General features: G+C 40.9%; 1 protein-coding gene across 1 annotated transcript; it reads right to left on the reverse strand.

Annotated features, from left to right (window-relative positions):
- Positions 1-516: 516 nt before the first annotated feature.
- Positions 517-25,875, reverse strand: LOC137946320 (farnesylcysteine lyase). The gene is made up of 5 exons (XM_068792562.1): positions 25,271-25,875; positions 25,017-25,190; positions 10,270-10,629; positions 1,287-1,462; positions 517-1,054 (listed from the first exon to the last, which is right to left on the reverse strand). Exons 1-5 carry the CDS (start codon positions 25,781-25,783, stop codon positions 790-792), a joined length of 1,488 nt encoding a protein of 495 aa, XP_068648663.1. The 5' UTR covers positions 25,784-25,875; the 3' UTR covers positions 517-789.
- Between the last annotated feature and the right edge of the window lie 18 nt (positions 25,876-25,893).

A 25,893-nucleotide genomic window follows, 5' to 3' on the forward strand; every position in this document is an offset into this window, starting at 1 on the left:
ATTTAATTATGTTAAGACTTGTCTTTAAGTATTAGAATTTGGGTGTAATTGGGACAAAAGTAGTTTAATTGTAATAGAACTCTACTTTTTTCCTCTATTATAAATAGAGGTTCATATACTCTGATTATAATAAGTCAATGAAGTATTTATCTTTAACAGTTTTCTAGGACAAGTAGAAGAAAATGGTGTCCTCCCCCCTCTCTTGATTCTCTTCTATCACTTCTTCCTTGATTAGTTTCCAAAACACCCCCTTTTGTCCCTTATTTTAAAAAGTATCCTTAATGTCCCAATATTTCCTAGTTAGCTCCTTCATCTTACATATCTATTATATTGTTCCCCTGTATACAATCCCCTTTGACGTGTATTGTTCTTGCTATTCATTTCACATATACATGGTTTACACTTTTTCTACTTAAAAAGTAGAACTATCATTATTTAAAAACTTATGGGTGCATTGGAGAGCCTAGCACAATGGGATATATAGACCAAAAGTGGGGTATGCACAGTGAGCCTTACTATACTAGAAATTCATGTGTATCACAAATTCAACTTTTAAATGAAAATATGGTCATTTTCATAGGATACAAAAGGCTAATTATACTTACATAATTATGATTAAAAATAGAACATCTAAACAACCCTAATTAAAATAGAGTTTCTAAGACAGACAACCAAACAGGTTCCAGCTTATAAATAATACATATCATGGACCTGAAACCTGGAATGGAGAGACAGGTTCTTCAGATTATGGAAGAAGGACCCTTTCTGAATTTGGATCCAACCAAGCCTTCACAGGTCTACATGTTGTCCATATTCAGAAGCAGGCATCCATAAGTGATTCACATTTGAAGGTGATCCTGATGCCAGTCTTGTTAAAATAAGCCGGGCAACATTTTCTGCTGCAACTGAACTCGTCTCTATTGTACTTGCTGCGTTCTCAAAGGCATTTATATAATATAAATGGAATCCATCCAACACAAATGGTGCAAACACTTCAGGGGCCTCAAAGTGAGGATATGCAGCCCAATTTAGTTGAATTGTCTCCTTCCTTGTACTGTCAACAATAATATTGACATATTAGTATTTTGGTGATGTCTAAAATAATCTCCTTAAAATCGCTGTAAAACAACTTTACTCCCATGTACATAATGAGAAAAACTGACATTGGCATAACTTCTATCTTTCAAACCTGTTACTTTTCTTCCACTGATACAATAGTTAGAACGACAAGATTTTCAGTGTAGTTTACATGCACAGATACATTGCCTATTGAGTTGGAAATTTACCTGAAGATCTGATCCAGAAGATCTTCTGGAAGTGCAGAACGAGAGAAGACCTTATAAGCCTTGTCATCTTCATTATATGTTTTTTGCACACCAATGCAGGAGAAGGGGAGACTTGAATCTTCAATGGTTCCAACAAGGTCTGGGATTTCCGTGCCAGAATTTAGACCAAAATATGCCTTAAAAACAACAACAGTATGTCATAGTCAAATAACTAGAATGCAGATAACATACTAAGCATGTTTTAGATGGAAGAATTTAACTGAATAAACACAATATCCTGAAACAAGTGGATTTTGTCATCAGAAAAGATGGTTCATGCCATCTGGCTTCTCACCAGTAATTCAATGGATGTACAGTTGTTCCTTCATGTAAAAATATGCAACAATCCTGCAAGAATTACTGGCATTCCTGCTATGGATGACATCAAATCAAAAGAACACTATTAGAGAATTTTTTATTATTATCATTGTTAAGGAATAATCCCACATGGATTAGCGAGTACAAAGATCTTGAGTTTATTAGTTGGGAATGAGGTTTCCTAAGTTGGCTAGTCATTTTGGGATGGGCCTTGGACTCAACTTTACATGGTATCAGAGCGGGTACTCAAATGTGGGCCTACACATAACTTATCCACTTTTTTTTTTTAAATGATGATAAATTATCCACTTGTAGAGCCACAAAAAAAAGGCATACACCTAAATTATCCATTTGTAGAGCCACAAAAAGAGGACCTACACCTAAAAATTATCCACTTGTAGAGCCACAAAAGAGGGTCTACACCTAAAAGCATCCACTTGTAGAGGGTCTACACCTAAATTATCCACTTGTAGAGTCACAAAAGAGGGCCTACACCTAAAATTATCCACTTGTAGAGCCACAAAAGAGGACCTACACGTGAAGGAGAGTGTTAAGGAATAGTCCTACATGGATTAGTAAGTACAAAGATCTTGATTTTATTAGTTGAGAAAGAGGTTTTCTAAGTTGGCTAGTCATTTTGGGATAGGCCTTGGACCCAACTTTACAATTCTCATGACAGTTGTACCGAGTAATTGCAGTTCTATGATGGTATCATTCATATGTAACTTCAGTGGCGCTTGGGTCACAGGTATTCTAATCTCTTTGCTGTCATTTCTTGGAAGCTTTGTAGTGAACATATTAAGAATCACTAGAAATCCCCTCGAGTGCTTTGACAAAAATTCTCCAAACTCTACTCTCTTTGGAAAATAAGCAAAAGTTGTGAAATAATAGTCCTACAGGAATAAGGGTCCACCTAAATATTGACCTCTCTTTTTTTCTTTTGTAGATTGAGATTTCAACAAGAAGTGTGTCAAGCTGGCGAGATGAGCAGAAATCGTACTTTTCATTAATCAATCAGATCAGGGCGGCAGTCCATCCCTAACTGATTTAAGTACATAATACAAACAGAATGATTATAATAACCTTCATTTTGCAGACTTAATCAAGCTGTGACAAGCTAACTAACTACACTTACCAAACACAACCTAAATAAAAGAACCAATAATTACAAACTTGCCCTTAATCTAACTTGTGAAATAACATAATAAACTCCTTTCTAGGAAGTGACTTGGTAAATATGTTGCCAAATTGTTTTGAAGACTTTACACAAGGGGTAAAAAAAGATCCATTCATTATAGCTCTAAAAAAAAGGCAATCTACTTCTATAAATTTCATCATTTCATGAAATAATGGGATTCCTAACAATGAAATTGTAAAATGATTGTCAGAAAACATCTTCATAGGCTGCTGAATAGGAAATACAAACTCTTCCAGAAGACCTATAATCCACATAAACTAACACGCTGTCTAAAGCATAACTCCGTATTCTACTTTTGCACTCAACTTATCTACCTACAATTGTTTGTTACTTTTACATGTATCAAGATTGCCACCAACATACATACAAAAGCCAGTAGTAGACCTCAATTGAGTACAGAGATAACATAATAAGCATCTGATAACCAGCTGTGAAAGAAGCTGGTTTCATGGAGTCTAAGGAGACTCATGGAAGAGCAAGTCTCACAAGATAAGGCAGCTCAAGAAGGAAAGTGGAAGGCACAAAGAGAGCTAGGGAGGAATAAACAACATGTTTAGTTTCCTAATTTTCAGTTTTTGTGTTTTTAGTTATTGCTTTGTCTAAATTTCCTTAATGTTTATTTTAGTAAGTTATATTTAGGTGTAATAGGGTGATTAAGAAATTTAGTTAGAATGTAATTAGGAAATTCAATTACATTATAAATAAATGTGTAGCTTGAGAGAAGAATACATTCTTCTCTCCTCTCATTGATTTCACAATTTCTCCTATTGTTTACATTCTCGTTCTCTAATTTTCATATGGTATCAAAGCAGTTATGTTCTTGAGATGAAGAACGAAAAGATGGAGAGGAAGGGAAAGATGAAGAACAGGAGGAAAAGGAGAAGGAAAAAAAAAGAAAAAAAAAAAGAAAGAAAAGGCTTGTCGCTGGTCTAGGTGTCTTCTCTCGTCGCCAAAATCATTAGACTTGTATGTTTTTTGGTCTGAAGCCAGCTTCACACAACACACTTTTTGGTTCGAGCATTGTTTCCTTTTGAGTTTCTAGTGCTGCAACTTTCTGATCATGATCTTGGAATTTCTGGAACAAGTTTTTTTCTTTTCAGTAGTATTCTTATTTTTGTGTTCTCTGCTAGCTTCTATTTTTCCGTTTGGAATATTCAGAAATTTATATTCTCTGTTCACGTTGCTGCTATACCAAGCTTGAAGCTTGTCTAATGTCCATTTTTTTTAGTTACTGCTATTTCGTGAGATTGGCTGATGATCAACTACTGGTGTTTGACATTGCAGCTGCTCTTCAATATCACGAAATTCTACCTGTTCTCTATTTTTGCTTCTCTAGCATACTGTTGGTGTTTTATTATCAGCTGTTTAAATAGATGTATAAGGGTATTTTGGTCAATTACTATGTTCGTATGTCCCACATAGTATACTAATATGTTGGTATTCATGTTAGAGTTTTATAGTTCAATTTTCATTTTATTGTGAGTTGTACTTAGAGAGTTCTAAGGCTTTATGTGTAGAGGGGCTATTGTAATTTGGTGTTATTTCACTTAAGTGAATATTTAATACAAAAAGGGGTTGACTTCTAACCCCTAAGAGTGCTCTCACTCTTGCACTCTTCTCTATCTCTCACATACACCTCTCTCTTCTCCTTTCTTTCACTTTTTTCTTGTCTATTATTATTTTCTTTTCTTTTTTTAATTAGTGCTGAGTTATATTAAAAAACTCAAAGGAGCAAAATTACAAGGAAGGGGAGCCGTCCCAAACAATGAGAGATTACTGGGAGGTTCCAAATTTAGCTAGCCTATCAGCCACATAATTGGCTGACCTAGGAATGTGATTCCAAGTACAAGAAATGGAAGATACAATATTTGAAATAGAAGAAGTAATTGGCAAATGCCTCCAAGGGGGAGTGGCTGAATTAGAGCATCAACTTATGACCAATTTAGAGTCTCTCTCTATCAGCAGCTTCCCTTGAAGTCTATCTTTGAAAATCTTCAACCCAAGATAAAGAGCATTTACCTCAACCCAGAGCACTTCAGTCGAAATTCAGTTTAATGCAATCTCTGGGGGGGGGGGGGGCTCCCACTCAGCCATGATCAGAATCTTCTGGGGGCCCACCATGTGGGCTAGATTGTCTATTATTATATTCTACATGGTATTAGAGCTTTGATTCAATTGCCGCAAGGTGCAAAGTCTTCTTTCCCTCTTTTAAATTGGTGACTTCTCTAGGAAAAGGAAATTTTAGAATTTTTTGTTGATTGGAGGTTAGATATTTCTTTTCTTTTCTTGTGCCATAACCCTAAGGTTAATGGTGTGCACCATCAATTGAACAACTTTATGAATTTTTTGTGCCTATAGAAGGTTGTTTGGGAGTTTTTTTCCCAATCTTGTGTTGTGCAAGTCTTCTAGACCTGCAAGTTGCCTACATCATCATCTTCAAGGTTGACATCAGCCTAAAGTGACTATCCATTTGCTTGCAGTCTTTCATTACGGAATAGTTGCAATGCAAAGTCTTCAATTGTGCTTTTGGTGCTCGAATTTTTCAGGGGTGTGTGGGGCCCACTTCCTCTGCGCAGGCAGTGTATTTTTGGTAATTTCTTAGTCTTGGCTGGTGTGTTAGTGTATTCCAGCGTGTTTGGTATGAGAATACAGGTGTCTTTTGGTAGTAAACAATGGCTGATTCCGGTGAAATTATTACTAAAAAAAGTGAAGATTGAAGAGGGAAAGAGAGTTATTCTTTTCAAAGAAAGAAAGAAGCTCAAAGGAGAAGAAACACATTGCTCTAGTGAGTGACGTGCGATGTGCGACGTGCGAGGGAGAGTTGAGCAACGAAAGAGAGATGAGCAACGTGAGAATGAGAGAGGTGATCGTCGTCCCTAGGGGTGGCATCGAACAGAGCCGGTTCGTGAATAGTTCGAGTTCGGCTCGACCCATCCCGATCTCAAATTTTGTTCGTTTAGTTACATGAGCCGAGGTTCGGTTTGCAAGCTTGCAAGCCGGCTCGGTAGTTTAAATGACTTTTTTGAGCCTTCGGTGACGTCTTCAGAAATCTCTCAAATCAGGTTAGTCCTTCAGTCCTCCTCTTCCTCTCACATCAACTCTCCGCTTATCTTGTCTTCTCTAACAAATGCAATAGATTCGGAAAACTCTTGGACTCTGCCGTAAGATGCGACTGCTGGCTTCAGGAGCGGATATGGAAGATCCTCGGTGAGATTGAAGATCTTCACCTTCTGATGGACCCAGATGATTTCCTCCAACTGAAAAATCAGTTGGTGATCAAAGCATCAGAATTCGGGTCAGCAGCATTCTACTTCTGGTCCAAGGCGTTGTTGGAATTAATGAGATCGTCCAAGGATCTGAGGCACAAGGTCCCATAGGTCCTAGGAGTGGAGGTAGACCTAACCGGGGGGCCTAGGGTTCAGGAAGTCGCCATGAAACTATTCCACCGAAGGAGCAATTGCAGCAAAATTTATTTTTTATAGGCGTTCCAAGCCATCGAAGGGTTAGTAAAAAGGCTTTTTTCCGTGTACAGGGAGCTTGTCGTGAGAGGGAGATCATGGCAGAGATGACAGAGAGGAATGTGGGGCCAAATGTTATCGAAGAATTTGCCAAGGCTGGGAGAGTGGATGAAGGTTTAAATTTGTTCAAGAAAAATAAAGTATGAAGGTAATGGATTGGACAGGGTCTTGTATAATACATTGGTTTCAATATACGCCAAGCTTGGCAGGTTTGAGGAGGCTCTGGGTGTTTGTGCAGAAATGAAAAGTGAAGGAATAAAGAAAGATGATGTTACCTATAAATGAAGGGGCAATAAAGAGGTTCTTTTTCGGGTACAAGGAGCAGGAATAATGGAAAGTCTCATCTTAGTTTTCTTGTGAGTGAGAATTGTGTTACCAGATTCATGAATTCAAACTGATGCTTCTCTAATTTCTTGAGCTAGTATTTTCCATGTAGAAAACCAGAAGTCCTGAGGCAATTTGCGTGAGCAGCAACATTTAATTTTTTCAATTAATGTCTTCCTTATTACCAGCAAAGCCATGACAACATAAATATAAAAAGTAGCACTAATTAGTAACAAGGAATCCTCATTTTGGGAGCAGTCCTTAGCCTTGAAGTACTCCACCGATTCATCATAGATCTCTTCTATTCCGAACTTGAAAATAAAGCCTTCTTTGACCAGAAAGACTTTTGTTTTGGGAGAATCTCTTTAAAAGAGTATCCAATTTTATGTAGAAGCTATGCCCAATTTTAGGTAAAATTTATGTATAATTTTATATGCAATTTATTTGACATGTATTTTATGTAAAGTTTTACATGTGGTTGGAACTCGAACCAGCTCGAACTAGAGCTCAAACTCGGTTAAAATTATAGGGCTCGATCTCGATTTTGAAGTATTTGAATCAAGTCCAACTCGAAGATATGCAGGTTTGCCTCAATGTCACCCCTAGTCGTCCTTGATCGGAAATTCCCCCTGATTGCAGTGGACATCACAGACACCCCCGTCGTAGATCTCGAGGGCGAATCCTGATGACCCTGCCGAACTCTCATTCCCGGCGAGAACCAGAGAACATCACCACTGACAACCAATGTCCAGCCTATGCTCCAATCTCACCTCACTGCCGCAACACAAAAGACAGAGAGGACTTCCAAGCCTGGCATTCCACACGACACTCTAAGGGCAAATGACGACGACGACGACACCGCCAACTAGACCACCGTCCATTGACAACAGAATCGACACCAGCACCCCCCACGACTCTGCGATGCCACCCACTGGTCCATTTTGCTTTGCGTACAACCCAACCTCACTGTCAATCATACGAATGGCTCTCCGTGCCACTCCCTGCATTCAGGCGACAGTGAGGACTGGGGCTCGTTGTGCCTTCATTACCGTTCCAATTGCTACTTGTGCCTCATTCATCTCCCAGTTCATGGAAGCTACTGCTGTTGTTCATGACTCCCCACCGAGGTCCAAAGAGCTCTGGTTTGGACCCTGGCGATTCAGCTTTCTCACCGTTCACTAGAGAGGTGTTGTCAACTGCCGCATCGTCTAGTATTGGGACCGAACCACCATGGGCCGCATTACCATTTCAGAGGCATGAATACCTCCTTTGGCTGGACCCGATTTACCCAATGCCTCTGACACTTCCTCTTGTCCTCGCCGTTGGCTAAAACCAATCCCCCACCCTTGTAAACGTTTACCCCCCGCTTCTACCCAATCCGATGACCCTAAAACCACCCCCCGCAGCCCCCTCCCTCATCCCGCCTCATGTCCCAGTCCCCCCACCCTCACCCCTGCAAAATCCGAACAACCAACCTTCTGATCAAAACCACCCAACCATCTTGGTCCCCCCACACTTGCTTCATTCTGGCCTCGACTGATTGGAATGTGCAGCTTTGGTTACTTCGGGTGCCTCACCTGTCGACAGTTTGACCATCTTCGTCAGCTGCACCTCAACTACAGCCCGTAGTCTTCTTACCTCTGTCCAGGTGAGTGGATATTCACTTTTCGATCACTCAAGGATCACTGGATGGCTGCTTGCCTTCTCGTCTCTGCCCTCATTTCTTCTGACCGAGACTGGAACCCAACCTTGCACCGACAATGCCTTGGCCAATTGATCCAAATTGCAGGTCTTCCGCCTGAACTGTGGGGCGAGAGTGTCTTCAACCTCATCGCCAACCATTATGGAACCCTCATCCGGCTTGATAAATGCACTGCTAATTGCCGGAGGCTCGACCGTGCCTGGCTTTTCATCAATCCCAGTAGCATCCAATCTAGGATGTCCTTCTTGCAACTTGACACCGGCCAATCCTCTTTTTGGCTCGACATTTTGTTTGGAGGTCTCGTTGGTGACATTGTTACCTTCACCAGCAGCAGCAACAATGATGAAACCCCACCCCGATTCACCAACTGTCACAACCCAGCCTACCTAGTGACCCACCCGACCTGCCTGCCTGCATACACCCCCGCCCCCTGTCACCTTTGACAGCCTCCTGCTACTCTGCCTACGGCTACCTCCCCTACCCTTCATTTCAAATTCAAACCCCGACCCCTCTACCCCCCACCTGGCTTCGTTGCAAAATCAGGTCTTCCCACTGCCTCTGCCACTTGGCCCCTTCTTCTCTCACTTGGAGGCCCCCCCAACTGGCGAACCCACCAGCTTGCCAAACTTTGTACCCCCTCTTCATTATATCCCTCAACTGCCCGCACCCCACCCCCGCTCTCTGATAGCGAGTCTACATCTGGTGACCCAGAAACTCCCTTGTTCCCACCCTGTTGCTTGCTCGCCACATCGCATCCAAAGCCTCCTCTCCTGGAGAATCCAGCAACTCGCCCCACCCACCAGCTGATTTGGTCTTGGGTGATTTCTGTTTCCCTCCACCTGCTGACAGAAACCAACAATTCTTCCAGGCTCTACAGTCTGAATGTGGCAAATTTGATGAGGAAACTTGGAGCCGCATAATGGAACTTGTGAAGAGAATAGGTGTGACTTACAAGGGCTACTTACCAGCAAACAAGCCCACCTCAGGAGTTAACTGAAAAGGAAGGAAATGATTGTAACCTCATGAAACGTCTATGGGATTGGACCTCCTAGGATGCACAACACTGTGCACAATCTTCTTTCTAGAAGCCACCCATAAATTGTAATCATGCAAGAATCTGAATGTCAAAACCCTTCTAACTCTGTCCATGATTTATTGGGTTGTAGCATTATGGAGTGGCTTGCTATTAAGCTATCAGCTTTTCTGGAGGTCTTCTCCTCCTTTGGAATTCATCTGTTGTTGAGGTCTTGGGTCACGTTATAGGTTCATTCTCTATTGGAATAAAATTATGGCACAGATGCATTGGTTTTATGTGGGGCCTCGCTGGATTTTATGGGCCCACTCGCTACTGGGAGCGCCACTCCTTTCGGGAAGAACTCACTAATCTCCTACCTCATTGGCCCATCCCTTGGCTCCTCGTATTTTAGTCTCTTTGTTGTAATTTTACTTAGCTTTCTCATAAAGATCAGGGGTTGATAAAAATCACCAAGACTTATTTAATGCAAAAAAAAAAAAATCTCCTCTTTCCTCTCTTATGTCAACCTCAAAATTCAAATTTCTCTAATGTCTAGATTATCACAATATGGCAAAAAGTGACACAACAGTAACTAAGTAATGGCTATTTTACTTGAGGGAAAAAAACAAGCGAGATCGACTAGAATTGCCCAGTCAGCAAGGACTTTGGAAGATGAGATTTATATTTTTAGTACTAAATTATAGCATTCAATCTGATTGTTTTCGTGGGTGTATTGCACCTGACCTAAACATTTAGAAGAGTTAGATTACCATGTAGAGGAACAACGATCCTAAAGAGAATTATGAGGGTGGCAAGAACTTACAGCAAAAGAATCTACAAGAAGCTAACAATGACATAATAATACTTACAGGGTTCAACAAGCCCCTCACAAAAGTTGTGTAAGTATGCTGTAATTTCCTCTGGGGAACTGAAATTGGAGGAGAAAAGTCGATGTTTAACTCATCCAGAGGTGTGGCGATTACCACTACTTGACAAATATAAGAACTTCCTTTGGTTGAGTCGAGCACATAAATGCTTCCAGAGCGGGAGACTGATATGATCTCTTCGTGGAGATTTAATGAAGCATTAGAATGATTGATCAAGCCATCAGCAAGCTTCCAGTTGCCTCCTTCAACAGACCACAACCCTGAATCTGAGCCTGCTAAAGAAACAGTCCCAGCAAGTGCACTTATACTCACATCTTGACCATAGTTGATTCTTGTAATCACCTGCCAAAGCATGATTATGCAAAAAGCTACTGTAAAACAGATATTTTATGTAATTAAAACTGAAAAGGAAGTAATAATATTTAGTGCCCATTTATATTGTACATCAGGTATTATGACAATCAACCACTTAAACAAGTCAACTTAGAAAGTAAAGCAAGTAAAATAAAGCTGATCAGAATTAAATTTATTGAAATGAACCCCTCAAATAAATAAAAAAGTTCATTAAGAAACTACTAACACATTTCCATATGTCTATAAATCTTATAAAGATAAAGTTGGCCCTAATCATATATTTAAAACCAAGTTGAACCTTCACTCTGCAGATCATTATTCTTGTTCGACTAACATGTATATTTCATAAATATAGGAAGTAGTTTTCTCCCTTTAACTTGATTTTGATGGAAATGGGAAACAAAATAAAATAAAGTAACAACAGACGTTTCAATTTTAAGGCCAGCTGCGCTGAGAGCGTGGCCAGCAGCATTATCTGTCATGTTTCGGCATGGTTACGTACCAGGAAAGAATTCAGAGAATGGTCGGGTCTTCACTGTGCTTCAATTGGATGGCCCTTGCCAGCATGTCCCACCCCACCCACCCATCAATCAAGCCTGAATGCCTCCTCCTCAGGGAGTTCTTAAGCTGAACTTTAACGGTAGTGCCCGTGGTAGTCCGGACATTGCAGGATTTGGTGGAGTCACTTATGGTGCAAAGAGACAATCTCTCATCACTTACTCTAGTCTGATGGGCATTGCTGACTCTACCGAAGCTGAACTCTTTGCTCTCCTTCGAGGCCTCTCCATTTATAGAGATCATCTCGGTGGGCCTCTCATAATTGAAGGAGACTCGCAAGTTTATCAGCCGGTGTTCATCTATATCTAACACCCCGTGGAGACACTAGACCGTTCTTCATTAAACTTTTGACATTGTTCCCCTTTTTCAATGTTTTTGGACACATGTACCAAGATCAGCTAACTCTCTAACTGACTCTCTTGCTAAGGATGGAAGTTTCTTCCAATCCCTTGTTGTAAGGGAAGGAGCACTCATTTAATTTTTGATTTGTATGCCTTCTTTCCCTTTAATGAAATGATAATTTCACTAAAAAAAAAGTAGAAACAACCGAACCCATATTTACTTTAATATGTAATCTTTTGATACAGTCTAGAAGCTAGAGTTGGATTTGTAAAAAAAAATCTCACAAAAAGACGTAAGGGACAAGATAAGACAAAATAGATTAAAACATATACTGAAACTTTAACCCCTATTTATAAACTCCTAGAAACTGATATTCTTATTAAAACTCAGCCATACATTAGATATGCTCAGTGTTGTTACCATTATATATCTTTCCTGGGATTGAGTTATCAAATTGTAAATCAAACTTCGTCTTCCTAAAGTGAAATAACTAGCATAATACTTCCAGCGGTAAATAATGAAAGAAAGAAAACTGTTAATCATAAATCTTCTAATTATAAACTTTTCAAGAAATGACTTCTTTGAGTTTAGAGGATGGGAATCCAAGAAAGAAGAGAATAAGAGAAGAAATTGATTCAGAAACAAGAGAGAAGAAAGATTAGGAATGACCATGACTCCTCTCCCCATATCATTAATTTAAAATTTTAAGATAAATGACCATTATGCCCCTACATACTTATGGCCATTAATCTTATGAATACATGATGACACATAGATATATTACCAACCACATTAGATATATGTAGTTCTAGCTTTATAAATATATCCTTAACACTGATACGACCATAACAACCTTAATATGCGCTAACAATTTTCAGCGCTCCTCAAGTGGGAGCATAGATCTCAAATAGCTCTAACTTATGACAAAATACATTAATATTCCTTGTTGAGATCTTACAGTGAAGAAATTGCTAAGCTGGCTTGCAGATCATACATATTGTAAAAATAAAGATTTGGGTGAAGGAAGAGGAGAAATTGAGAGAAAAGGAGAAAGGAGAAGAAGAATTTTTTAAATAGCCTGAGAAGGCTTCATTGGGAACTGTACACAAATTCCCAGACTTCTTAAATAAGTGTTTCGAGTTACAAACTACAAAAATACCCCAATACACTTAATAAACCCTAATCCCCTTTTATCTCCCTAACTTCACATCCTATGTACACGAAAAATTAACCATTGATATAATTTAACATGAAAAATATGATTACATAAAGAAAATTAGCCATAGAAGTGGTAAAATGACCAAAATACCCCTGGATGTATTTTCTAACACTCCCCCCTCAAGCTAGAGCGTATATATTCAAGAGTCCCAACTTGTTACAAAATATATTCTCTCTTGCCAAGAGCTTTGCTGAAGACATCTCCCAACTGATCTCTAGAACGAACAAATGGAGTTAGTACCTCCTTTTTCATCACCGCATCTCGAATGAATTGGCAATCTACTTCAATATGTTTAGTCCTCTCATTGAAAATTAAATTACTTGCAAGAAAGATTTTTTTTTTTTTTGAAAGAAAGGTGTGAATATATTTCAAAAAAGGGAGAATATAATACCTAGCTAAAGTGGCCTTCCTCCACAACAAGCTGTTGGAGGGAAATGCCCTGTTTAGCTTGAATGTTAGCTAAATAATTAGCAGATCTTGGAATGTTATTCCACTTATAGTGTATTTGGGAAATTAAAATACATATATCCTCATATAACTCCCAATGCCGCCAAGGAGATTTTGAAGGCTTCGTACACCAATTGATAATTACTTTTGAATCTCCTTCAACACAGAGAATGCCCTCCATCTTTTGCTTGAAGAGTTTCAGCCCATTAAACAGCCCGTGTAACTCCACACTTGTTGAATCTGATATACCAATCGGACCCGCATATGATAAAAGAAGGTTCCCATTTTCATCATGAATCACTCCGCCAAAACCCGCAGGACCCGGGCATCCAAATGCACTTCCGTTGAAGTTTAGTTTAAAGTGCCCTACTGGAGGTCGAGACCAAGTTGCCATGATAGGAGGTCTGGGCGGAAAGGACATTTCTGCAATAAGTCGCCAGTTTCCGGGCAAGTTTGATCCTTGTAAGTTACAACATTCCATCCGTAAGAGTACCTAAGATGACACTTGTCCAACGATTCTGTTACAGAGAATTTTCCAAGGAAGAGCTTTTTGATGAAATTTTTTGTTGTTTCTCTGTTTCCATAAATTCCAGACCATGTACCCAACACAACAAGAAATTAATATTTTCCCCAGTTTGGGAAGACGAGCACTTATCGTTGTGAAGATTGTGTCATGTAGAGGTTGCGAAGGGCAATATTGTAACCCAATTTTGTTCATTAGTTCGGTCCAAACCAAGTGAGCGTATTCGCAATGCAAAAGGATATGATCAACAATTTCAGGAGAGGAATTGCAGAATGGGCATAATGGGTCCGGGACACTATTTCCACGTTGAATTAATGCGTTGGAGGTTAAGATTTTTTTCCAACAAGTGGTCCAAATGAAAAACTTTGCACGAGGTGGAATATGTAGAGACCATGCAAAAGCAGTTGGATGAGCTGATTGATGTGCTTGGGGAGAGACCATGAACTAATAGGCAGAAGCAGTAGAGAACATACCTTACCTGCATGGCGTCCAGATTAGTGTATCTGATGAGTTTTTGATTCTTACTGCAGAGAGATTTGTGACAAGATTTGCAGCTTCCAAAGCTTCATCATCTGTTAAGGCTCGTCTGAGATCTAAGTTCCTCTCACCAGAGGTCAGTCGTTGCAACCTGAACTCTTGACAGGCGATAAATACGTCCACGACTATCTTTGAAACTGCTTGAACCAGCCCACCAGTCGGTCTAGAACTTAGCTTGACGATCCGAACCAATATAGCATTTGACCGCGGATTTAAAGACAGGCAAGAGTTAGGCAATTTTCTTCCATACTGGGGATAATTTGTAAAGTCTCCCACCATCAAGCCACCACCCAATATCTTTCCCAGATTTGGCTTCAACCATTTTCCGCCATAACAGAGTAGGTTGCACATTAAATTTCCGTATCCATTTCAATAGTAAGGCTGAGTTGGTAGTTACAATATCCCGAATCCCGAGACCACCCTTCAAGATGGGTTTACAAATATCATCCCATTTTTACAAGACTATACTTTCTTTCCCCATTTGGCCCATCCCATAAAAATCTCCTTTTTAGAAGTTCTATTCTATTTCGAACAGAGGCAGGACAGTGGTACAATGATAGAAAATAAGACGGTATGCCATGTAAACAGGATTTAATGAGAACCAACTTACCTGCTTTGGACAAAAATCCTCCTTTCTATGATGCAAGACGTCATTTGAGGCGTTCAATGATAGGGAACCAGGCACTTTTTGTTGGTAGAGCAAGGGTCAGAGTCAGACCCAAATAGGTGCCCGGAAGTGACGCAACTTTACACCCCAAATAACTTGCCATTGAGTTTAATACAGAGGAGTCAATATTAAAACCAATGATAGAGGATTTTGCGCAACTTACCTTTTGATCAGTTGTTAGTTCGAAGATGTTCAACATGGCTTTCATGTGAGAAATTTGTCTCATAGAGCCTTCTTCAAAAAGAATTGTGTCATCAGCATACTGTAAAATCGGGATATCTTGGTTCGGGTCTTCAAAGACAGGACTAAGCTAACCCAAGCGCTTAGCAAATCAGATCATAGAAGCAAGGTACTTGCCAATGAGAGTAAACAGAAAAGGGGATAAAGGATAACCTTGTCTAATCCCCCTTGAAGATTTGAAGAAACCACACGGCTTTCCATTAATGAAGACAAAATAAGATGTGGTAGAAATACAACTTCTCATCCAAAATTTCCACCTAGTGCCAAAACCCATTCGATCGAAAAGGTGATCTACAAGTTGCCAATCAACCCGATAAAAAACTTTCTCAAAATCTATTTTTAGGACGAATCTGGGTTGGGAAGATTTTTTGAAAGAATCTAAAAGCTCATGAGTGGTCATAGAAGAGTCCAAAATGTTCCTATCATGGATGAACGCACTTTGACTAGGATTAATAACCTTGGGAAGGAGGGCTTTGAGCCGATTTGCCAGGAGACGACCAATGATTTTGTAAGAGCTAGTGGTGAGGCTAATGGGTCGAAAATCTTGGGGCAATTCAGTATTTGACTTTTTTGGGATAAGGGCTATGAAAGATGCACCGATTACTCTATGGGTTATATCGACTTCGTGGAAATTGTGGATGAGAGCGTACACATCCTTTTTTATTAGATCCCAAAAACAATGGTAAAACTCACTGTTAAAGCCATCCGGTCCAGGAGCTTTATCTTTTGGAAGGCCAAGGGCAGCCAAATCAATTTCTTCAGTGGTGAATGGCTTTTCCAGATCTGCAGCGTTGTCAGAAGAGATTCGTTGGACATCGAGCTGCGGGAGCTTAGGTCTGTTGTAACATTTTTCCGTATACAAGTCTGAGAAATACTTCACCAGAAGGTTAGATATAGAGGTACTATTCGTTATCACTTGGTCCCCATGACAGAAAGTAGTGATACGGTTAGTCCTCCTCCTGGCCGAGGCGATGGAATGAAAAAACTTTGTGTTCCCATCTCCCTCGGCAATCTAGCGGAATCTAGCACGTTGTTTCCAACGGACCGATTCTAAACGAAGTAAACTCATATACTCCATGTTTAATTGATTTCTAATAAGTAAATCAGGAGGAGAGATAGACCTTTGTTCTTCGAGTAGATCCAGCTCAGATATGAGGCGACGAACCGAATCTTTTTGGGAAGCAGCAACAACACGGTGATTTTTTGCCCATAATCGGATATTCGCCTTAAGCGCTTTGAGTTTTAGAGGAAAAGCCCAACCCGGGTTGGGATGAGTCTCCTGCTCAAGCCACCATTTTTTGAGTGAAGGAGTGAAGGACTCAACAAGTATCCAAGCATTTTCGAAACGGAAGGGGGATCATCCCCAAGCAGGTGGGCGAGTATTGTTTGGGACTTGGCTAGAAATGTTAGGGAAGAGTTGGCCCCATTCGTTGTTTGCAAAAAATCGATCCAGCTTTGACAAAACAGGGGGGGTCTGACAATTGGTCCAAGTGATTTTTTTCCTAGAGAGGGGAATCTCTGAGAGCACAAGGCTGCTAATGAAATCGGAGAAAGCTCTCATGATGGACGAGGTTCTGGTTGCGAGAGGGCTTTTATCTGAGCAAAGGAGAATAGAATTGAAGTCCCCTGCCAGTAGCCAGGGCAGGTCCCATAATTGAATGAGTTGGAAAACTTCCTCCCAGAAAGAGGCCCGATCGCGGTGTCGAGTAGGCCCATAGATGCTAGCTAACGCTCATGAGGTTCTAAGGGTGTGATCGTGGAAACGCAAGCCGAATGAGAAATGGCCTGGCATAGTGAGTGTGGCGTCAACTGCTTTTGGGTCCCAGATGACAACTGCAAGAAAGATTGCAACCTGATTTTCACAAAACAAGCTCATTGGCTCATCCTAATTAAAACCCAACTCTTGTGAGACTGACCGAACCCACACCAACTCGCTCACTCTGTGAGTCATTCCCCTGTATTCAGCTTCTACACTAGACCGAGCTACAATATTCTGCTTTTTACTTCTCCAACAAACCAAAATTTCTCTTAGGAAGACACAATATACAAAGGTTGACTTTCTATCCAGTTTGGACTCTGCATAATCTGCAACAGAGATAGCCTCTATCTTCATATGATTGTTAGGTCTAAAGAAAAGACCTTTTTTTAGCTTCTACACTAGACCAGGCTACAATATTCTGCTTTTACTTCTTCAACAAACCAAAATTTCTCTTAGGAAGACACAATATACAAAGGTTGACTTTCTATCCAGTTTGGACCTTGCATAATCTGCAGCAGAGATAGCCTCTATCTTCATACTATTGTTAGGTCTAAAGAAAAGACCTTTTTCCTGGTGCTCCTTTCAAATACCTTAAAATTCTTTGTGCAATTTCTATGTATATTGTTCAAGGACGTTCCATAAATTGGCTCACTACTTAATACAAAAAAAATATCAGGTCTAGTAACTATTGCAAAAATTAACTTTCCCACTAACCTCTCATACTGTTTTAATTCATCACTCTACTCATCATGGAGATCATGCCCCACTTCCATTGGGGTATCAGGTGGCTTGGCTCCCAACAAACTATACTCTTGAAGCATATCTGTGACATACTTACGTTGTGTCATCACAACACCTTATTTACTTTTTGCCACTTCAATATCCAGAAAGTATTTCAATGGTCTTTAGTTCGAAAATGTGCAGACAAATGACACTTGGTATCCTCTATACCAAAAATATCACTCCAAGATAATATAATGTCATCCACATAAACCAAAAGGCACCACAATTCTAGAGGACCTCTTCATCACAAACAAGGAGTGATCACATCGACTCCCCTAAAGATAAAAAATTTCTTTTGGTGCGCCCTCTTAAACAAGATACTTGACAATTGACAATCATATGAGGCATGGAATCACATCCCCATGCAGTTTATGCCCCTTTCGCATCCAAAGTGATGAGACGGTCCTCACTTGTTGCTACATTGTCACTTCTCTTGGCATGTTTGGACCAGCATCCTCCACCAGATTGGGCTCCACTTTTGCATGCCTTGGGACCGTTTTAGTGCTGGTCTGATCCTTTTGGACTCTGCCTCGCCCAAGCTTAGGCAGATTATGCTCTCAGCCTGCCTCGTCCATATACCATGGGCTCTTTGGAAGGAGTGAAATAATAGGTGTTTTAACCAATCATACTGCACTATGGAAGAGGTCTCAGTCGTCATCATTGCCCACATCTTCTCTTGGCTCCACACCAGGAAGCAATTCACCAACCTTGCCGGCATTTCTCTTCGCTCGAATTGGCAACTCATCACAAACATGGCTGCCCCTCTGCACCCTTATGCTTACAACCCTTGGAAACCCCTTGGTCGGGTTCAATTAAGCTCAACTTCAATGAGAGTACTCGTGGAAAGCCGGGGGTGGCTGGACATGGTGGTGTTTTTAGGGCTGCGGAGGGGAACACTCCCATTTCCTATGAGAAACTCCAATTCAACATCTGCTGAGCTTTGTGTCCTTCTCCGAGGGCTCATCATTTTTTGTCATCACCTTGTCGGTCCCCCACATCGTTGAAGAAGACTCTCATGTGGTTATCAATTGGTGCTCTTCCGTTTTTCACTCCTTTTTTTTTTATAAAGATGTATTTATATTAACAAGAGAAATTACAAAAGAGGAGGGAGCAAATCCCTGACAACAAGCGATTGTAGGGTAGCTCCCTGCTTGGCAACCACATCTGCTGCCGAATTTGTGGATCTCGGAATGTGAGACCAAATACAAGATAAAATTGAGGTAATTTATAGAATATCCCCAAAAATATCCCAATGACGCCACGGGGGAGAGGATGCACACTCACACCATCCAATGACCACCTTTGAGTCCCCTTCAATATGAAGGGGACCACTGCACTTGTCTTTGAAAACATGGAGCCCATTGAAGATGCCATGAAGCTCAACTGACGTAGAATCGGATATACCTAAAGGGCCAACGTAAGAGAAAAGCTGATTATCGGAAAGATCCGAAATAATCCCTCCAATGCCAGAAATCCCAAGATTACCAAGAGAAGAGCCATCAGAGTTCAAGTTAAGGTAACCGGGTTTAGAAGGGGTCCATTCCTACATAACTTGAACCCTTGTCCCAGAGTGCATCATTGCCAAATTTCTCCAGTTTTCACGGATAGGGGTACCCACTAAGGAGGAGAAATACTTCTTAGTCAGAAGTTAAGAAGAGATATGTCCCACCACTCGGTCTGTGACACAGTCCGCAGATTCATTTTTTGCATCGAATCGCCTTCGGTTGCGTTCATTCATAAGCTCCCATGGAATGAAACTAGCACAAGTGGAGAGCATCTCTTTTCTAAGACCCGGAAGGGGAGTACCAATGAGCGACTTGCTGAAAGAGATTAGATCAGCCACCACGCAGAATTGTAATCCCATCATACTAAGAATGGAAGTCCACAACTTCCATGAGAAGATGCATTGTAGCAGAATGGGGCTTGTGGTTTCAACTTCAGTGTTGCAAAAAGGGCACAGGGGGTCGATTGAGGGGTGACCTCTTCTTCTAAGCACGTCTGTCGACAGAATCTTGCTTTGACAAGCGCTTCACATGAAGAATTTTATCTTAGGAGGTGCTCAGAGACGCCATACAAAATAGACATGCTCCCTTTGAGACAGATTCCAGCCATTAATGTATCTGAATGCAAATGATACAAAGAAATTACCTCTTTTGTCCGGCAACCAAATGAACCTGTCGGCCTCTGAAAGTCGAATTTTTACCGAGTTTCCAGAATCCATCAAACGGCTGGCTTCCAAAGCCTCTATATCAGATAGACCCCTTCTGGGATGAAGGCTCAGACTACCCCTCTCAAAAGCATCAGCTACTGAAATTTCTCTACGTGCGGAGAGGAGAAAAAGACTTTTGAAAGCATTTTGTAGTGGCTCTACCCCATCCACAAATCATCCCAAAACTTAAGGGACATGTCGTTTCCAACAAAGAATCTATTGGCAGAGGAAAATTTTGGAAGAAGTAGGTATAATGCTCTTCAAATTGGAGATAGACCTCTTTGATTCCCTCCTGAAAACCACCAATGAGCGTCACCACCAAGCTTGACAAGAACCATTTCCTTCCAAAGATTTGAAGAAGGTCCATAACCATTTTAGGAGCAACGCTTGGTTCATTTCCTTGAATTTCCGAATCCCCAGGCCACCCATATTTTTTGGCAAACAGACATCATCCCATTTGACCAAATGATATTTAAAGGCATCACTCGATCCCTTCCATAGAAATATTAGTTTGAGCTTATCCATAGTCTTACATATGGATGTAGGACAGGGCATAAATGATAGTACATAGTTTGGGATGTCAGCAATGCAAGACTTGAGGAGGATGAGCCTCCCAACCTTACAGAGTCGATCCCCCTTCCAGGTTGCTAGCCAGGATTCAATTATCTCAACCACCGGATTCCAAAGACTTTTGAAAATGCGGCCATTGAATAATGGCAGGCTGAGATAGGTTGCTGGTAGGTGGCTTGTTGTGCAGCCTAATAAACTCGCCATCTCTGTAAGTTGCTTAGGGCTGACATTGAAACCCATGAGAGAGGTTTTTCCCCAATTGACTTTCTATCCAGAAGCTAATTCGAAGAGACCCAATACCGCTTTAATCTTTCTAGCTCCATCAATGTTATCGATTCCAAATATGATGGTATCATCTGCATACTGGAGGGTGGGAACATTAAAGTTCTATTGGGTACTAGTAGGAAGAAGTCACCCAAGATTGACTGCCGAGTAAAGCATTGCAGAGAGGAATTCAGCAACCATGTTAAATAGAAGCGGGGAAAGTGGATCACCCTGGTCCAGCAGGAGCAGGTGGTGTATTCAAAGGTCACAATGGAGACCCCATTCTTTCTTATGCTGGTCCGGTGGGCATTGCCGATTCTAATACTGTTGAAGTTAGTGCTCTGTTGTTCGGCCTCCAAATCTTCAGGGATCGTCTCCATGGCGAGTTAATCATTGAAGGCGACTTGAAGACGATTATTAGTTGGTGTTCTAAAGACAGCCTCCCCCCTTGGTGTCACTGGCCCATCACTGATAGTATTGCTGACATTGTATCTTCTACGCATTGTAATTGGAATCTCATTCCTAGATCAGCCAACTATTTGGCTGATAAATTGGCAAAATTCGGAACTTCCCAGCAATCTCTCATTGTATGGGAAGGATTTCCTTCTTTTTAATATGCTCTTTTGAGCTTTTGTCTTAATAAAAATCAGTATCATTTAAAAAAAATAAAAAATAAAAATTGGATCACCCTGTCTGATCCCTCTGGTCCCTTTGAAATACCCACAAACTGAGCTATTGAGGATGAGAGAATAAAAGGCCGAGCTCACACAACTTCTGATCCAAAATCTCCATTTTTCACCAAAACCCATTTTTTCCATAATCTTATCAAGCAGGATCCAGTTGACTCTGTCGAAAGCCTTTTCGAGATCGAGTTTCAGGGCAATTCTTGGATCCTTGTTACGACAGAAATGATTAATAAGCTCATGAGCTACCATAGTAGAATCCAAAATTTCTCTTCCTTTAAGGAAAGCACCTTGCCCTCCGTGAATGACGGTTGGGAGAAGAACCTTTAAACGGTGAGCCAAAATTCTAGCTATAATCTTGTAAGCACTTGTGACAAGACTGATTGACCGGAAGTCCTCTGGCTTCTCAATGCTAGCTTTCTTCAAAACCAAGGCAATAAAAGATACGCCAATACCACGAAAGGTGATACCATTTCTAAAGAAGTCGTGGATCACAGCTATGATATCCTCCTTGAGCCGAGGCCAACATCTTGTTAAAAAATCCCCATTGAAACCATCAGGGCCACACGCCCTATCACTTTCCATGCCTAGAACGGCATGCTCAATTTCTCTGGCAGAGAAAGGTAGCTCTAATAAAGAGGCAGTTGTTGGAGAGAGATGAGAGAAACTGATGTGTTGAAGCTTTGGCCTGTTAGGGCATTCCTTCATCACTCCTCCTTGACGCCATTGTCCAGTCTTCCATCGCATATCTAATATTGTATCCCTTTTTCATTGTTCTTGGAACCATGTACCTCATTCAACTAATTCCTTAGCTGACTCACTGGCCAAGCAAGGAGCCTCCCTACAATCCCGTATTGTAAAGGGAGGGCTGCTATAATTGGTTTCGTTTTTGTTGTTGCCTTTACTATAATTCTCATTTATTTCAAAAAAATTATTTTACAATTGTTATAAGGTTATGTTATAGAATGAATGGGTTGTGGGCCAACACGGGGACAGGGTTGGAAAAAAAAGGGGAATGCAGCAAGGATGGGATTGGACCAAATGAACAAAAAAATAGTGCCTTGAGGAGAAATCCATATCAATATGTCGAGCTTGGAAGAGAAGAAGAGATAGAGAAAAAAGAGAATTCGAGCATTTTCACCGGAAGGTCAGCAACCAGTGGCTCACACCAGGGTTTTGCAAAATAGTTGGTTCTCTTTTCATCAAAGAAAACACCTTAAATACCTATTCTACCCATCCATCAACCCCCCCCACCCCCACAATTCCAAGTGCAGAAATCAGGCTGTTATAATTGCTACATCCTCTCAAGTGGCATCTTCACAAGGACATTCCTGCCAATGGATTAAGCACTTGCTTGTTATCTCCAATTTCGGCACATCCTCTGCTGCCTAAGTGATGCCAAAGCTAGGGCCGAGAGACCCAGAGAAGTAGAATTGAGATAGAGTTGGTGGCACATCTATTCCTATACCCACCCACAACTTAAGACACATGAAATAATAAGTGGACACTAGATTCTATACAAAGCTCCAACTTGGAAGCCACTGTTTTGATCCACAGCAAATCACGATATAGTCCATAGAATATATGTGACAACCTGCTAAAAGCAGCATTGTCCAACACTCCATGACAATATGACTAGAGCTTCAAATAAATCATATCACCGACTTGAAATTCTCGCTTAGTATGCCGCTCATCATAAGCAACCTCCTTTTGTAGCTGAGCATTCTGCAAATGTGCTATCAAGTCCTTCAGAAGTTCATCCAAAGACATTCTTCCATGTCAATCAACGCAGTTGTTCCACAAATGTATGAGGCAATTGTGGAGGGAGGTTGCCCATGGAGAGATTGAAATGGAATCATTTGGCTAAGTTATGACACTATGTATCATAATTCAGTCCATGACAAAAATACACCCACGAGAAAGGGTGGTCCCCCCTACAAAACACCTCAAGTAAGTCTCCAAGCATTTGTTTAATACTGATAAGCAAAACTCATTTCCAACTACTACTTATATAACTTAAAAAATTCCTAACATAAGTGAGAAACAAGATTATGGTCAGATATGATAGAATTTGGCATCATTGAAGTCGTACAACATTTTGCAAACACCTCTGCCACTTTTTGAGCCATGTACAAAAGAGCTAACAGATAGAAATGGGCAAACTTAGAGGAACAGTCCACCACTACTGGAACCACGTATATTCATGGGATAATGGCAAGCCATCAATAAAAATCCATTGAAATGTCCAACCATACCGCATTTGCCACAGGCAATGGCTGAAGCGGACTTCTGGTGATGAAGTGTCCTATTTTGTTGCTGACATTCTGAACATTCAGTCACAAATTTCTTTACTCACCTTTCAGCCCCTCACAAAAGAAATACTGCACCAAGGTGAACATATGTGAGAAGGAAGCCAGTGTCTCCTGCCTCAGAACACATGAAACTTGGCCAACGAAGTAGACTTCAGCTGTGAACCCTGTGGAAGTACTCAAAATGTCCCTTATACCTTAATAGCTGATTTCACCATTCATAATTAGGTCAGTTGTTCATTAGACTCTGCAACACTTGAATCGATTGAGATGTCTCCAAATTCTGCAGTAATTTTGGCAGCTGCTCACCAAATTCCAACCTTGCAAATCAGTGAAGCAACCAATCCTCACCTTGAGGTCCGCCATCATCCTCTCCTCCTTCAATGCAATAAGAATTGAAGATTTCCTGGCTGCAGAAGAAAATCAAAGAAAGCCTCCTTTCGATGCAATTCCGACCTTGAGATTCCTGGATGTTAACTATATTTTTTTGGTAAATTTAAATAGAGTGGCCAGAGCTTAATCAAAATGATAATTAGAAGGGGGCACAAGAGATCTTCTTGATGCCGTCCTCTTGAGCTCTTAAGGTGGCCATGAGTGGCACCATTGAAGAGTAAACAAGGGATGCAGAGGAAGCACAACTCCAGATCCATATCCTCTATCTCTCCTAAAATCCCATTTTATAATGGACATAGTCAAGGAATGACCAAGTAACTCTGTTGAATGAGATTTTCCATGTCTAATTTAAGGATGACACTAGGGAGGCTAACTAATGGAAACAATGAAGGAGCTCATAGGCTGAGAAAGCCACACTGCAGATTTGTCTCGGGGAAGCACTCTGCTAGGTGCCAATAAGCACAATAAGAATAATATGAGCTAGAACCATATGAGTTCGCTAGAACGTTAGCAATGAGCTTATACAGGCTATAGACGAAAGTAATGGGCCGGAAATCACGTTGGCAGTCTGCACCATCTTTCTTTGGAATAAGCACAGTATGAGAGGCTCCCAAGGAGGGGACTTAAATATGATGATATTTTTTTATAAAACATGACAATGTTTTCACTAAATGAAATTTTAAAACAAAATTAAAATAAATGGGTTTTCCCATGCCTCCCCCACATAAGAACAATATTTAAGTGCCTCCTCAGCATCCATCAAGGTGGATAAAAAGTATAAATTGTAAAACTAAAAAATGACATCAAATCTAATACTACTGCTTCGTCTCGAATAATCTACACCGAAAAATAATAGGTTTCTATCATCTTACTGTTACAAGCTCAGAAATCAGTCGTTGAGATAATCCTGCCTCGGCTAATTGTTCTTGCAGACTGCGTTGGGTGAGTGAATGTAAATTCGCCCATTTAAGCATCTCCTCTACTGTCTCAAAAACTGGTCTGGACTCAAAATGTTGATAATATTTCAAGAAACAATTAACTGTTCTCTGCAGTAACCAAAAAGGATAATTTAGAGACAGGATTTGGAAATGCGGGCACGTGTTAGATACAGTAAAGAGAGACCAACCTCCACAAATCGCTGCATCAGGAATAGTGGCCATCCATATCGCTTAAGTACAAGAAATGAATTTAAGAACGAAATGATCTTCCCAAACCTCGAATTGGGCGGCAAAGAGATTGTCTTGAAGAGAAATTTCCGCCCGTCCCAAATGCCTATAGATGAGGCGTCGTCGTCTACGCGGGTCTTCCTCTTTAAGTTCAGCAATTGAGCAAACCGTACGGCGTGCATATTCTTTGGGTGGATGATTGATGCACCGGCCTCAAATGTGTCGCCGACGACTTTGACTGTCGCCATCCGACCACCCACGACGCCGGACTTTTCAAAGATTCGGAGAGTGGGCATATTTTGGTCGGATGAGTACGTCTTGAGGAAGTAAGCCAGCGATGACCCGCCGACCCCAGCACCAATGACGCAGATAGAAGCAGATGAAGAAACTACAGGGTATGTTGTAGAGGAAAAACCAATCAGAGAGACAACGAGAGCAATGACAGGGAGAAAGAATGGAATTGCTCCCGCCATTGAAGATTGAGCTTCTGATTTTCGCTGGTGGTCGGTAAACTGTTGGAAGGCCGACTGCTAGATGGGTTGGTTTTGTATTTTGAGTGCACTGGAAGTTGACTTTAACTCTG

The sequence above is a fragment of the Aristolochia californica genome, unplaced genomic scaffold (assembly GCF_029961685.1).
Source record: "Aristolochia californica isolate CCGP_79_NKW_82.1479 unplaced genomic scaffold, dmAriCali1.0.hap1 SCAF_12, whole genome shotgun sequence".
NCBI lineage: Eukaryota > Viridiplantae > Streptophyta > Magnoliopsida > Piperales > Aristolochiaceae > Aristolochia > Aristolochia californica.